Consider the following 15,584-nt stretch of genomic DNA (forward strand, 5'->3'; position numbering starts at 1 on the left):
GTTGCCTATTCAGTGGAGTCTCACTCCGAAAAAGCAAATGGTACAGTTTACAAAGTTCATATCTGTGCGACCTTTGGCACCACATTTTGCTGTGCAAATGCGTCTTCTACAAATGCAAGAGTTGATATTCGATTGGTCAAGATGGAGTCACCAGACGCACCGCGTGAACAACGTCCTTTGATCGCGAATCCGGACTTTGAAGGCACAGGTACGATAAGGAAGACGCCCAAAGAACCTGTTATTCGAGAAACGACGAGTCGCGGCAATTCGGTCTACGAACCATTGCAGAACCTGGATGACGGCAACTCAGCGACAGCCCGGAGCGACAGCGGCAAGGGCGGTGATGCCGCACACGATTTCCCGAAGGTCAGCTGGACGCCGTTCGTGATCCTGGCTGAGATCTGTGCTGTCATACTCCCGGTTGGGTTTCTTATATTTGCCTTCTTGGTGTTGAGCATCAATGGGCAGGAGACCGACGAGACTTCTGCTGGACGATATCGAAATGCAGTCACCATTGTACGTATTCTTCAACTCTCGAGTATCCCGCTTCACAGCATAATACTGACATGGACTGTTCCAGCTTGCCACCCTCTTCCCCATAATCTTCGCGGCTATCATAGGCCGTCTCATGTCCCAAATTGCCCGCTGGAAACTAGAAAGGGGCGCCACCATGGAAGCGTTGGAGCAACTGATGGGAAGCCGGACCGTCGGCGGCACGCTTTTGGTCCACATCCAGCTTCGGGCCATCAATCTCCTGACGCTATCACTCATTCTGATATGGATCTTCTCGCCTCTGGGGGGTCAATCCGTCCTGCGTATGCTCGAAACCCGGCTTCGAAACGTGGTTGCACCTTCAAGTGTCGTCTACTTCGACACTGACGCCCGGTCCCTCTTCGCGTCCTGGTCAGATGCTTCGCCGACGAGCTACGCGTATAACATCAATCGCATGTCCATTGTCAATGCCATGTACAATGCTCTGATTCTTAGTCCCGACGCCGTAAAGAGCGATTCGATGGATGTCTGGGGAAACGTCAAGATTCCGGCGCTATCGTCGTACGGTAATTTTGAGACGACAGAATGGCAAGACGTTCCAGCAGATAAAGGGCAGATAGAGTTCTCATCTCTCGTCGGCGTTCCTATCACGCACGTCGCTGAGGGAAACACAACTATTTCGCTGGAATCGAGCTACATGCACTTTGCATGCGACAATATCAGCGTCTCAGCATTTTCGTACGATACCCAATCCGGCCCTTCGTTCGCCACGGCCGTCATGTTTAACGAAACCTCGCTCTGCATGTCTGACCGCTGCAGAACCGTCGCCAACGGGACCTGGCAGGGTTGGAACCTCAACCAGACAACGTCGTCAGACGGCGTGTCAGGATGGAACCTCGCGCTTGACAACTTTGTAGATGCGCAGTGGAATGATTACGACTGGTACACCAAGCGCGGGCTCAGGGTCGAGGACTCTAACCGTCCCAACGTATTTACAAATGAGCAGGGGGTGGTGGCAAACCGAACGACGTTACTCTTCCAAGCGAGGGAGCAGACTAGTTCCCGCGGACCACCGGATTACACGACGTCTCGCTGCGGCGTCACGCAGAAATATGTGGAGTCAAGAGTGCATTGCTCGCGAGACTCTTCTACTTCCACCGCTCGACAGAGTTGTAGTGTTGTGGCCCAGCGCCCTTCTCAGAAGACCCACGCCGATGAGAACATCTCCCAGTTGTCCTTTACACGCGTATTCCGCTACGTCTCGCGGAAGCTGCCTCAAGCAACAAACCACTTTGGCTCAAGCTACACGTCGGATATCTCCTTGAACTACCTCGAGAATCCATCCTCGATCACCATGACTGGTGCAAACACACCACCAGAGCTGGCGAGCATCGATCCAAAGGACTTTGGGTACCGGCTTGCGCAGCTGGTCAATTCATACGTTTTCCTCAGCCAGGCTTTCTCGAACGCCCCCAGTGGAAGCGTAGACGCCAATGCCACCTTTGAGCCCAATGCCACTGTTGGTGTCGACGTCGAGACCTTGGTGGAAGTTTTCTACGTCCCTGGTCTATGGATGGGCCTCTATATTCTGTCTTGTATTGTGCTTCTCCTGGGAGGTCTGGCAAGTGCTATTGTCACGCACTTTGTTCACGGGCCGGAGATTCTGGGATACGCGTCGACTGTCGTGCGGGATTCCAAATATATGGATATTTCTCCTACCGCTGGAAGAATGGACGGCATTGACCTCGCTAGGATGTTGAAAAATCGAAGGTTAAGATATGGCTATACTCAAATGGCGCTTGAGGGCACTGCCCTTGTAGGCGTTGGGTCACAGGAGGAAGTGGTAAGAATGAAGCAGAAACATTGAGAGGGTGTGATGGGTTGTGAGAGTGGAAATTCCGGTTTTCAAGAAAATTTTGAGAATATGTATAACATTTATTTGCAAAAGCGTCTGCTCCTGATTGCTGGTGTGATCTAGCGAAGTGTCAGGTGACTCGAAAGCAATGGTCCAATGGTGAGGTGTCTAGAGCATGGAAGTGTCAAATCGAAAGGTCCGATAGAAAGCAAAGATACAAAGACAATGAACCGTCAAATCTGAGAAACCAAGTAGATGGCTGAAGCGTATTGTTCGTTCTTTGTCTGTTGAGTACATAAAGTTTGATACGGCATATACCTCAAGACCTTGACAAAGAGGCGCTTTGTTTCTAGTTTCTAGGCACGGTCACCAATCAAGCACTGTACATATACCGCGTTCGCAACTCAATGTGATTAGGCTTCAAGGCGATTGGGCTTATATTGCGTCGACTGTGGCCTCTGTCCTGCTCGTGAGTGGTCTACTTCGACGCCGCCAGAGACTAGAGTACAAAACTGCCAAGACATTGCCACCATGGAGGCACAACGACCGCGTATTCCGAATCCTTCTGAACTATGTTCCTGCGCTCTCCACTGGCATGGACTTGGACCTGAGCCACCAGGTCAATACGGCACATATCGCCTTCCAGACCTAGTCGCTAGCACAATCGAAAACGGGCAAGCTCTGGGCCCCTACACCAACTTAGAACATCACGATGAATTGAAGCATGCACTAATCGAAGGATTCCATGAACTCTACGACAATCGAGACCCAAGTCACTATGCTCACATTATTAGGGTGGCGTCTCTGCTCGACCATTACTTTTTCAGAGGATGGCTTACGGCGCGTCGACGACGAACAGGCATTGTGCAGTCGCACCTCAAAGTGTGTATTCATGAGAACAACGAGGTCTGCCAAAAACAAGGCAGCGCTTCGCACGTGGAAGTGGTCAAGGAGCAGGTTGGCTCGCTTCCCAGCGTGGACATTGACATTGACTCTGCAGGAACGTGGACGATTGCGCAAATCGTTGAGCTCCTGATCCATGAGATGACTCATGGATATTTGATCTTGTTTACGTGTCGTGGATGCTTCGATTACATGGCCGGATGCTCCTTTCACCATTCCGCTACGAGAGGTCACCACGGTCTTTACCTGCGAAAGCTACTGAGGCATGTGTATCAGACTATACAGGAGTGGGACGATATGTTAAGCAACTTTGGGACAGATTGTGTGCTGAGCTGTCACTGTAATGATTCAGACTCGGCGTTTGAGGAAAGTAGATCCAGCACACCGACTTAATCAAACCAGTCGGTTGAGAAGAGAAAGAGTCTGGAAGTTTCAAGAGTGTTCAAGATCTGTAGATTCAGTTAGAGCAACAATTCTTTGAAGCGAAAACGTCAGTTCAGAATATGGAGCAGCGAATTTTGTTATCCCAAAGCGTGGGGTTTCTTTCCCCTCACATCAATTTAGCCGAAAGTTAGAAAAGTCATAGATTGAAAACTCCGAAATCTGCTGGAGGTTGCTTTGAGTGAGGATCCTTTTGTGTTCTGGAACATGAAGACGAGTCAAACTCCCTGCTCTATCGGTAATTGAGACTATATCTGAGATTCATGACTGCCACCCTAATTTGGTATCATTATTTTCCTTCTTACCGTGTACGAGATCGGGCTGAGCCATTAGAATTTTACGTTAGTGGAGAGAAGTGCCCCTGAATTGGGTCTTGGCCTCGGTTTTCCTCTCTGGAGTTGCAAGTTGTAATTTGTAAGCCACCAGACGTATACTTACCTTCCTTCCGCGCCTGTATGGAGATTAAGGTAGCCAACACTCATAAATACGTATCAAACTTACTTCGTCTTATCACAGCTTCTTATCTTTCCTAAAACAAGTTTTGAACTGGCAAACTTCGCCTTATCCTCAAGGCCTTCTGTACAATGAATCGTCGACGAGACAAGCACCATGACGCGTGAATTGCCACGACTTTCAAATGGGCGCACCACCGGACTTGAGCGATTTCATTGACATTATATAATTACCCAAATGGGAAGGAATCTATTCGAATCCAGGATGTCCTTGCTCGCCAGTGGAGCTCCCCTTGGGACCCGCAAACGGTGCAAAGCTGCAAAGGCTTGGATCAGGCTTCGACGTAAGCTGAAGCTTTCTTTCGGCACAATTTTGCCGATGAGACCAATGTGGAGATGTATTCCACCAAGGGTCGTGTTGGTCGTAACTTTTGTAAAAAAAAGTTGTTGTCTAGTTTCTTACGGCCGCTGATGCTGATGTGTAAGTGAATCTAAAGATTGAGGCTCACCACCATGTCCCACTTAGCGGCGGCAACAGACGCGAACTAAGCAGATCTCCAACACTACGTTGTGTGAGTAGCCTTAGCGCAGGTGTTGTGAAACTAATGTTGTGTAACGTGCGGGAAGTCATCCTTCGTCGCCCCGTCAACGTAAGTATAGTAGTAGAGCGGTATTAGTACTTCGCAGTGACAAATGCTGGCAGAAGTATCCCGCTAAAAAGTAAGCAAGTTCCAAGCGGTCTCGCTAATGTCAAACTATCCGAGGCCAGAGCCTCTGATATCAGCTGGTTTCTTGAGTGAGTGATTTCTTGGTATTAATACTATCAATATCGGTTGTGACTTTATAGTCTGGTGGTATCCTAATGTGCCCAAACTCCCAATGCTACCCGTGACCCGATAACCTGAAAACCACACAGTCCCAGAAGGGAGACTCCAATTTGTTGATGGCGCCTTCCAGAATGCATTACCTCATTAAAATCGTATGCCCAAATCTTCCATATTCAATGTTCATACCATGTGCGCAGGACTGGGCCGAATCACTTCTTCGTCGCTGCGCTCCGTCTCCACCACGTAATTTCCAAAGCTGCCGGGCTTCTCGCTGCCGGGCGAATTCGTCGGGTAGGTGTCAACCGCCCTGGGGACGGGCGAGAGCGGCGCGTTGGACGCCGGTCCGCGGGTGTGTTGGTCGACCGTCGAGGGTACAGTCCTCGAAGTCCCCGTCCTGGTGACAAGCAGGCCCATGCGGGCTGCGAGGGCTTTGAGAGGAGGCAGGCAAAGGCATACCATTGCCGCTGAGAGCTCGCCGAGGGACCACATAGCAGGCTCCACGTTCCAGTAGGTGAAGTCTGGGTCGATCTTTAAGAATTGGAGTCGCAAGACGGAAATGCCGACGATGCTAGAGGAAGGGAAAAAGAATCAGTCAAACAGACCCGAGTATGACAGTATCCCAAGAGCTAAACACTTACAGGAATCCAAGACTGAAGATGCCAAGCAGGTACAGCTTTTGAGTCCTCGGAAGTTTGAGCTGGATCAGCGCTGGTAGCGGCAGCAGGAAGATGAGAATATCTGTCGCGATACTGCAGGCCCCGAAGAGGTAAAAGAGGACCTGCTGAGGAAGACACTTTGCCGGGACTGAGCGGTCCCAAAAGCCCTCGAGAGGAATACACCAGATAAAGGAGATGATCACAACGCTAAGCCCCCAAGCCCCTACGAAGATCATGGCAGCGATGTAGTACTTCTTCATGTAGTGGGTAACCAGTACGCGGTAGTACTGTAGCAGGAAAGCCATCTTGAACGACAAGTGACCCAGGCTGTAGAAGAGGACAGAAACCCAGAAGCACTGGAGTGATTGAATCCGTCAGAGGGGTCGTGATTCGATTCCGGGCGAGGTTTGCTTACTTTCATGAATCCAATCATTTCATCCGGTGAAACCGTTTGTTGGTGTTTCCCGAGACCATACCGCGTCACTTATCGCTGATTAGTCTGAGTGTTCAACTCGGGTAATACAGTCTGATGAAATGGCCAAAACTCACTCACTGCCTGTGAAAGACCGACGCCTAATACCGATATCTACCACAGTCAGCTTTTCCATCAACACACCACAAAGGTTTTGCCACGGCTTGCAACCTTTGGTTCGAACTTACCAACGAGAAAGCGGCAGCCCAGTCGTCGATACCAATTCTCTTTACAATGTGGAAGCGGGTCCAGAGCCGCAGAATCAGTATGCCCGTCGATATGAAGAGGCACATTGATATCACACCCAGGACCAGTGGCGACTTATCCTCCTGCAACTCCTCGGGCGACAGGTGTGGTAAAGGATCCATATTGGGCGTTTAAACGGAACGCGCGATCCGCGCTCGAAAAGAGCTTCGTGAAGCTGATTTCGGGTGTGTGTGAGAGGGCCTTTTCTCTGTTTTCTTCTCTCTCTTTCTTTCTCTCCAAGGACTCGGGTCTAGGGGTCCTGTCTCCCTTGGGTTGTGGGACGTGGAAGGGTGTGTAAGGCTCGCGGGGGGTTAGGGGATCGTGGGGGGACTAGCCATCCCTTATAAAGATCAAAGACTCTCATCGAGGAAAGCCGGATCTTGACCCCAAAATGTCTCAAAGCACGGTGGGCAGTCCGATTCGTTTTCCTTGGCATTTGGGCTGAGAAAGAAAAATCACAAGACAGCGGTACATTCCTGGGTGGTGGGCTGGAGCTGGGCTGGCGGCTGCGGTCGACGATGGACGGTGGCTGCAAGAAGGGTTGCGCCTTGGACGCATGCAGTCTGTTGAGGCGCACGGTAAAAGCAAAGAAATATCCATCCGTGCCACTCTTTTTTTCGATCGGTGGGAACGAGTGAGAAAGGCAGCAGGCAACAAATCGGATCCAGACGTAAGACTTTGGTCAAGCAGTCATTGCTTTTTTCTTCCATCCATCTCCCGCCGCAAATGGCAAAGTGTCCCTCGCTTCCGGGAGGGCCTAGAAGCCTAGAGCTGGGACGGCGGCTGGATCATCCCCTCCATCATTCCAGAGGAACTGAGTGATAGGAAGCTTTTGGTGGCGTTAGTCTAGCTCACGGGAGACCGCGACACCGTTTTCAAAGATCAGCTCACCCAGGACAAAAGAATTCCTCTTGGTTTGGGATTATCACAAATAAGAAAAAAAAGCCCACTGGATCGAGCCCGTGCCCGAGATTGGGGATCGAAACGCCGTTCCCCCGGTCTTTTCGTGTAGGTTGGCACTAAAGGCAAGAACGCGGGAAGCCTTATGCCGCGATGAGCCTAAGTATTTCGCGGCGAGGTTGCCCAAAGGGGAAGCACATGCGAATATTCATCGACTTTGATCTCGCCGAAGGTCGACATCGAGAGCCGAAGCCCACGTGGCGCTGCTATCGTATTGTTCGCATCTGGCAAAGTCTCGCCTTTAACCCGAAAGTCCGAGGCGGCCTGCTTTCTTCATGTTGAAGACGAGCTATAAAGATCATCTCTCGCAGCGATTATTCACCATCTTGACCGTTTGTTGCTCTGAGGTGGAAGTTTCCGAGATCTGTAGGAGCAGACGTTCTGGAGCTTCCGTGGCGGTGGTATCACGATGTGACGATAGCAGCTCAACCCTGGAAATGGAGCCTTATTGTATTATATAGGCCTAGAACGGCCTGAACATTCCTCTTTTATCTCTCCTTCTCTTTTTTCCGTTTTTTTTCTGCCCGTTCATTTATTCATTGCATCTGCAGATTAGGATCTCTGATGCTACCTCGTGCCGTGAGTCAGGTTTGCATATGCTCGCCCACATGTCGTTCAATAAACGAGACATTTTTTTCGGAGAGATGCAGGAAAAGGCAGGTTAGAGCCTCAAAAGGAAAAACAAATAAGACTTTGTACAACCACACTCCCATGCAGGGTTGCGGCACGGCCGAGGCCGTACCGTACGGATGTACGTGCGTGACAGTACGTGCGTGCGTGCGTGCGCGCGTCCGTGGGGTTCGGTTCGGTTGGTTTGCATTGGACGGTACGGGATGAATGGGATGTTTCCTTCTTTTTCGGCCACCAGCCAAGAGCTGCACGAAAGTCCTCAAACTGGGGAAAGATCTCCACTAAACAGTGATCTGACCGGTTCGCTTCGCAAATCGCAACCCTCTCGTTGCTTCGCTTCTTCTGCCACTCTGGTTGATCGGCCACCAATTTCTCTTTGTCATGTTCCGAGCGAACAAGAGGTGCCAAATCCAACCTCACACGCACTTGAGGGCGCGGGGGAAAATCATAATTGTGGGGTTATTGTTGGTGGTAAGATGTCTGGCGCGGCTTGAGCTTTTGACGCTACAGTTGCATTTGCACTTCGTATCCGTAGAGCCTCAACACTTGGTAACACTCATTTCAATTGCATTAACACATCTGCCCCTCGAAATTCAATTGTCGCACTTCTTTACGCGATGCGACACAGTTTTTGTAATTGTTCCCCCCTATTCTTTGCGTCTTTTTGTAAAAATTGCGACTCGTCAGAACTTGCATGCATGGTCGAGTCGTGTCTCGCTGCCAATTGCTAATAATAAATAGCTCGAGCATTTGGGTGGCTGGCTAGAGCAGAAATGTGTATGAACGAGAAACCTATTCGTAGTTGATCAGGACCATCACAACTCAAGTATTGGTTGTGAGTTTTTATAGGCGCGAGAAATCTCGCGTGATCTGATAGCCAACACTAAAGATACTCTGCCAAATCGCTCGCGGCTCGGGCCTTCGTTCGTCATTCGATTCGCAAAGCAGATCAGTCTGAATCTTTCATCGGGCCAGTTGGCGTTCAATTGTTGACATTAATCATTTTGAACATTTCTTTCTCGTAATTACTTCAAAGAGCGACTCAGTGAGAGAAAAAAAAAAAAGACAGGAGATAACAATTGCGAAAATCCTGGGGACGAGAGACTCTCCGGACATTTCGGCTCCAAGAGGGAACCAATCGTTATCAGTTGACAACAAAATGTTCGGACCAAATACTCTGATAATTCCGCACTTTCCGGAATATCAACCGAAGTGACTTTGTAGACAAAAGGTGACTTCGAAGACAAGTACATGATCGTCGCCAAAGAAACATATCCAACCGTCCAACGAGCAGGCCAAGTAGTGGCGGTGAAGAATTATCGTATGTGATTACCACGTCAACATGGGCCCCTACAAAGGGAGCAAAATTCAAACATGGCCAACAAAAACGCATGTCTAGGCCATGGGATGGGTTCATGCTGTTGGTTTTGGTTGTGTGCGTTGGTGCAAGCTGGATGGCAAGCGAATATAGTTTCAGGTTGGACACGGAACTACTGGACGAAATAGAAAGGTGGTGGCGCGTGCCAAACTGTCGGTTCCCTCGGTTAAGCGGTACGTTATTTCGCCGTCGAGAGAATGAGAGGTTGGTTGTCTTCTTTGCAAGTTTCGCCCGTTTGGCTGACTGGGAGCATTCCAGGTAGTACGGACATTACTCCGTAATGTTGGAATGAGAAAACCTGCATATAAAAGCCCCCGGCCCCCCCCCTGTCCTGTGTACCGTACCCTGCCCGGCTGCACTTTGCTTCTTAAGCGGAATTGCCGCAGGAAAGCTGCATGATGCGCTGCCCTGCGCGCGCTGCAGCAATGCAGTGAGGTAGGCCAGAAGGAGCAGCAGGAGCTTTTTTGGCGTTTCTGCAACGAACAAAATTCCCTCAGTACGTAATCTGCTGGTCAGCAGGTCGCAAATCATGCAGGACCAGTTCTTGCTGCTAAACCTTGCCTGTCATTCTCGAGTCCTCGAAAGTTTATTCCATTGATTTCATACAGATACCTATCCAAAGAAACCATTCTGTTTGGTTGGCGATGCCTGCGATGCCTGCAGAATAACCCCTCTCATTCTCCAACAAAGACGAGAGAGAGGGAAACAGCCCCCTCCCTACTCAAGCCCCCCAGAGTATCAGTTATCATCGCACAGGATCCTGCATCACACTATTGGAGACCCAGCAGGAAACCTTCACAAGTTCGCAAATCATTCCTCGCATTTGATCTGGCCCGCTATTCAATCTTCATACTTTGCAAAAAAAAGTCGAATCATCGGGGTCGCACGACATGGAGCCTGGGCGTGAAGTGGGCGGGGGGAGGGGTTGATTTGATGTGATGTGATGCGATGGGTGTGCGTTATACCGGAGCTTCGGAAAACGCTCCAGTTTGACCCCGTTTCGTCCCGTTTCGTCCGAAATTCTTCAATACCACATGGCAAGCGTACCCGCGCATTCCGGACAGTCTTTGTGGGAAGGAGGCTCTTGGTATTTATATCACGACGGAACCGTACGTTTTTTTTCGTCTCGTGCGCGCGCATGTGTTTGCTGGAAGAAAAGAGACAAACGGCCACAAGCAAAACAGAAGAAAGAAAAGAAACAAGTTCAAAGATCCTACTAAAATGAAGCTAGAAGGAACTTTTGGGTATCCTCGTTACAACGCTAAGCCCTCCTTTCCGTGGAATTCCCCTCCCATTACCCCTCAAACCATAAGCCTCCCTTCGGACATGGCTTGGCAGCATTCCAGGCTGGTCTACAACTCCTGCCTGCTACAAGTGAGGTCACTGAGGTGAGTGATAAGCACTGGACCATCCCATACCCGCCTGCTACCTTGGCCTCTCTCGTCGGGATCCTACTCAAATCTGGATCGGAACCCCGACCATCGCCAATACCGATGGCACGCACGCCACGCCAATTACTTGGTGTCGGTGGATCGCGTGGACGAGGTCGCCCTGCTGCTTCCCGTCTCCTTGAGGATCTGGGCCTCCTCTAGCGCCTCCCGCTTTGCAAACTCATCGAGAAGCTTATGCGCTGTCTCAAGAGGCAACTCGGCTATCATGGCCGATAGGTTCTAAAGAAACCGGGTCAGTCGATCGAGATCTCTTCATGCAAAGGTTTACGGCCGTAAGGGGGGCAAAGTAGGTGAGGCGAGCGTTACAGCGCCGGCCGGAGGCTTAGCCTGAAGGCCAAAATTCCAAAAGAATGGTACGGTGAGTTACTTACCGCGGGGAAGATCTCGGACGGATGATACTTGAACTCCTCCATCATGCGGTTCAAGCGGAGTACCTGCTTCCACGGAACAATGGTGTCTCCAATCAAAAAGGTAGGGAACCTCGCCATGGCGAGCTCTTCAAGGATCCAGCGACGTTGAAAGTAGGAACGGCCCATGAAGTCGTTGGCACCGGCCCAGTGCGGCATCATGAACGGAATCTCGCCGTTGGGACCAGGAGCCCATAGAGGTGAAATGGGGACCGCCCACTTGTGAGTTGGCGCGTAGTCTTCGGGGTGCTTTTCGCGGTCGCCGGGGTCGCCCCAGTGGGGCGGCATGGCGTCCTCGATCCGCGCGAGAGCGGCCATGGCCTCATCGGTGTAGTCCGTCTTGTCGCCCAGCCACCCGACGACAAGCTCCGCGTTGCGGTAAATGTTACGCATGTCCGTGTGCTGCTTGGACTTTTCAACGTCGTCGCGCTGGTTGACGCAGAGGAAGTCGCACCACACCCTCAGGCACCTCGACTCCAAGTCACTCTGACGTGAGCTACTGAGACCGAACAGCTGCCTAAGCCATCGCGGGGCGCCGTGAGGCCGCCTGGCCGGCGTCCGTTGGAAGCGCTGCGAGATAGTCGGGTAGAAGACGGCGCGGACCTGCTTCAGTGCCTGGGCCAGATGGGCGGTGATGGTGACAGTATGGCCGCCCACAAAGATCTTTTCGGTCTCGGACGCATCGCCATAGAGTGACGAGAGGGCGATGTACTCGCGGGACAACTCATCGGTCAGGCGAACTGTGACGAGGCGACACTCGACTGGATCGCTGAGGCTGCGCGCGGACTGGATCTCAAGCAGGCGGATCTCACGCCTCGAAGGGTCCAGACGCCGGTATTGAATGCTCATCTTAACGGCAGCAATGCTCTGGTTCGGTTCGGCGGAGCGGGCGAGCGAGCGAGTGAGCGAGATCGGGCGAGGGCTTGGCCAAACAGGAGACAGCAACAAACAGTTGTCTCGATTGTTCACTCCTCGGGAATTCTGTGTAAGGTACCGGTATCCGTATGTGTTTTCCTCCTGTCTCTGATGTGCCGGTTCCTGTGCTCCAGCTCCAGATCAGGTCTCAGGTGAGGGCCTGTTGCTATCTCTCTCTCCCTCTTCTCCAGTTTCTGCAGGTCGAGCTGTGGGAGAGTGGAAAGGGTGGCAGGGCAGGGGTAGGTTTCCAACACTCAGTCTCACACTCAGTTCCCGAGAGTAAGGTAGGTATTACGAAGTATCCGTACGGGTCTGCTGCTGCTGCTGACAGGATTTGACTTGACTTGCGGCGTGTGAGTGTCTGGGTCGCACACCAACAATGCAACGGCAGGGCGAATCTGAAGCGCGTCCAGCGCAGAAGTGAGGACTCCGAACGGGACGCCGGCGTTTATACCAAGAAGGCGCAGATGCGGGCCCAGCGGCTCGGGCAGGGGATCTCTGGGGGCATCGATGCTGTCGGCTGTTCCCAATGCCATGCTCGGGTTGAGATTTTCATAGCACAGGGGTCCAGACTCCAGCCAGACATTCCAGCGAGACAGAGAGAAGCCGAAAAAGACGGGCACAGCGTGCCAATGGGGCGTAAAGGTCGACGAAGTTCGACGGGATACGGCTAGCTTCCCCCTCCTTCAGAAGAAGACGGGCTCACGCTATCCAGGGGTCGCAGGTGGGAAGGTTCAAGGTTCAAGGGGAAGAGGGAGGGGGTGTGTGTCGTAACTAAGTCTTGATGCGTGGTTGTGTGGTTGTGGACTGGCGGCGGTGGTGGACCGTGGATGCGTGTGGTGGTCGCCATCAGAGACATTCGGGAACATTTCCAAGGAGAGCGGCACGGCACTCGTACTGGTAGCAGCGTGGCGAGCGGCTGGTCTATCGGTCATTGCCTGGAATAGTGACACAATTTGACGAAATGGTGGACTGGGAACAATGAAGCTAGATGAGAGATGCACCACGCAACCAGCACAGCACGCGAAGTTGAACTCTGTGGTAAGTTGAGTACGTAGTGTACGAATAGGGAGCGAAAGGGAAAGAACCCATGCCTGGCGTTGCTTGCCTGCCCGGTTATGGCTGTCTCTGCACAGTACGTACCCTATGACCCGGCATGGGCCCGGTGGAGAAGGCGACGGCTGAAAACGGCCACTTCTCTGCTGCATTTGTGCAGAGACCCAGCTTACCAAGAAAGACCTTGTGGGTTTCCCTTTTACTTGAATGGAACACTTTTCGTCAAGACACGCAGGCAAAGCCGCAGGTTCGCGTAACGTACGGAGTAAGGCAAGGTAGGCTCGACGACACGCTTGGTAAGGTTGGACAGCCAGACCCAAAACATCGAGTGGGCAGAAAAATAGGCCATGGACCATCCATGGTAATTCAAATATTCGGCGATCTAAAAGCGAAAGCAAGGTTTTTCCAGGTTTCTCGCTCCGATGCCTCGACCATTCTGCAAACGCAATCTCCCTCCTCCGACTGAGACACCCTCCGAATGATGAACCTGCGCCCCATCCGCCATCCGGCAGTTCGCGTGTTCGTGCGCGTGTTCGTCTGATTCGAATGATTCCATACAACGGCCGCAACAGCCACATAGTCACCAAGTGAACAAGCAACTACTCCGAAATTGTCAACAGTTCCACACCCGTACGGCTCACGGAACGCCGAAGCTGAGACGAAATGGAATGGAACACCTAGCGAAAGCGGTAGCCATCTTTGTGTGTATGGAGTATTGGAGCTTTACTGCTCTGGGTCTGGGTCTGGGAAAGTCTGTGAGTGCAGCGTGCCACCCCGCCCACCCCGGCACCAAGGTACGAAGATACGGCATGGCTCCAAGGCATGGCCCGCAGCCACCTACGGGTACCGCATTACGGCTCTGATGGGATGAATTTCATGGATGGATTGCCTTTGGGTGGTGGCCTGTCTGCCTGTACGGATACTGTGTAAGGATGGGCAAGTTGTTCGTGCTCCGTACACTACTCCGTACGGATACACACTACACAGTAGAAAGGGCCCCCTTTTCCACTTGGCAACCGTTGGCGGGCACAATTGGACCCGTCCTGACAGTAAGGTGCTCCGTACCGGGTTGAATGCTGGGTTTGTGTGCTGGGTACGGAGTGTATGGAGGAGCAATTTACAGATGATCATGTCATGTTTGGGAAGCCAATGTTCGCACGACCCCAGATGACCCCCACTTCCTTCCTGCGACCTGCGTGCATCAGCATGGGATGGCAGGTACCACAAGCACAAGCACAAGCCCTGACAGACAAGACAGTGACGGTTCTTGCGCTCTTGGGTGGGCTCCTCTTTCATCTTCTCTTTTTCTGGGACCCGTTCCTGCCGTCCCACCGTCTCCTGACTCGGGGCTACCATGTTCCTTGCTGACTACAAACTCACGTGCGTCGTCATCGCCGCACCGCACGCCGCAACTTCGCAACTCCCCCCTCCGAAAATATGCCTTGCTTCCCGTCTTTGACACTGCCCTGACGAGTTTCTTCGTGTCTTACTACACTGCACATATATCGTCAACCCGGGAATACACCCATTTTAGGCACACTTGGGGAAACCTGGCCGTCAACAGCTACACATCCATGGACCATGATGCGATCCGGGAGTTGATGCGGTTTCGGGATGATCTCACAATCTAACCCCCTCCACGGACTCGCCTAAACCACCTCACACTCACGCTCACACTCACACTCACACTTACGAAGTACTCCCTTACATCCAACACCATGACAGCACACCACTCTTGTGACCTCAAAAGTCTGGACTTTGTACCGAGACTGCGTATCGGCACTCGACCTTAGTTCAATTGATGTCTCCTGGCGCCATGATCCATCCTCTACTGCGTGATAGGTCTCCGTCTCGGACCTTCCTCCGTCCACTCTCGCACAAACTTCGTACGCCACCACCATCTTTTTCTTGCTGCATTGCATGGCCACGACCCTTGGAAATGCTTGCCCATTCTCCACTAACAACTTGTCAACCCGGTCCAGCCTGGATACTGTCCTCCCTAGGGGCCCTGGCTAGACCATGGTACCAATGCACATTGTAGCGCGTGTACACAAAAGTAGTGTACCTCCAACAACGAGGGACAAACCTGCAGCATTGTTGAACTAGCAACTGGGACTAAGCCCACTCTGCTCTTAACCCTGTCCACATGCCACACGAGCCAACGGCGAACCGTCAAACGGTCTGGTTTAACCTAGGGATAGGGGAGCGATGGCTGGCGATCGAGGTATCAAATCGCACGCATTTTCTCTCACTTTGCGCTGATGCCACTATTCCTCACCTCGCCGTTGCCTCGCTCACCACCTCACCATTGCCGCCGTAGCCAAACCTGGACCGCCGAATGCCTCCTCCTCCTCCTTCTTCGCCCCGGCACCTCGCTCGAAATGGAAACCTCTCGATGCCCTGCCACCCACATGCCTTTCATATCGACCTCCCTGTCCATGGG

The 15,584-nt window shown here is 52.0% G+C and overlaps 3 protein-coding genes across 3 annotated transcripts; 1 reads left to right on the forward strand and 2 right to left on the reverse strand.

The window, feature by feature from the left end:
- Positions 1 to 141: 141 nt before the first annotated feature.
- Positions 142 to 2,359, forward strand: N0V96_000371 (uncharacterized protein; the record flags this gene model as incomplete). Its single annotated transcript, XM_053195507.2, has 2 exons — positions 142 to 516; positions 581 to 2,359. 2 exons carry the CDS (start codon positions 142 to 144, stop codon positions 2,357 to 2,359), a joined length of 2,154 nt encoding a protein of 717 aa, XP_053047160.2.
- A 2,791-nt stretch (positions 2,360 to 5,150) lies between these two features.
- Positions 5,151 to 6,466, reverse strand: N0V96_000372 (uncharacterized protein; the record flags this gene model as incomplete). The annotated part of the gene is made up of 3 exons (XM_053195508.2): positions 5,151 to 5,538; positions 5,609 to 5,982; positions 6,287 to 6,466. The coding sequence occupies 3 exons, from the start codon at positions 6,464 to 6,466 to the stop codon at positions 5,151 to 5,153; spliced, it is 942 nt and encodes a 313-aa protein (XP_053047161.1).
- A 4,360-nt stretch (positions 6,467 to 10,826) lies between these two features.
- On the reverse strand, positions 10,827 to 12,019 carry N0V96_000373 (uncharacterized protein; the record flags this gene model as incomplete). The annotated part of the gene is made up of 2 exons (XM_053195509.2): positions 10,827 to 10,982; positions 11,135 to 12,019. 2 exons carry the CDS (start codon positions 12,017 to 12,019, stop codon positions 10,827 to 10,829), a joined length of 1,041 nt encoding a protein of 346 aa, XP_053047162.1.
- Positions 12,020 to 15,584: the final 3,565 nt, after the last annotated feature.

Source organism: Colletotrichum fioriniae (genome assembly GCF_027942845.1).
Source record: "Colletotrichum fioriniae strain IMI 355084 chromosome Unknown scaffold_1, whole genome shotgun sequence".
NCBI lineage: Eukaryota > Fungi > Ascomycota > Sordariomycetes > Glomerellales > Glomerellaceae > Colletotrichum > Colletotrichum fioriniae.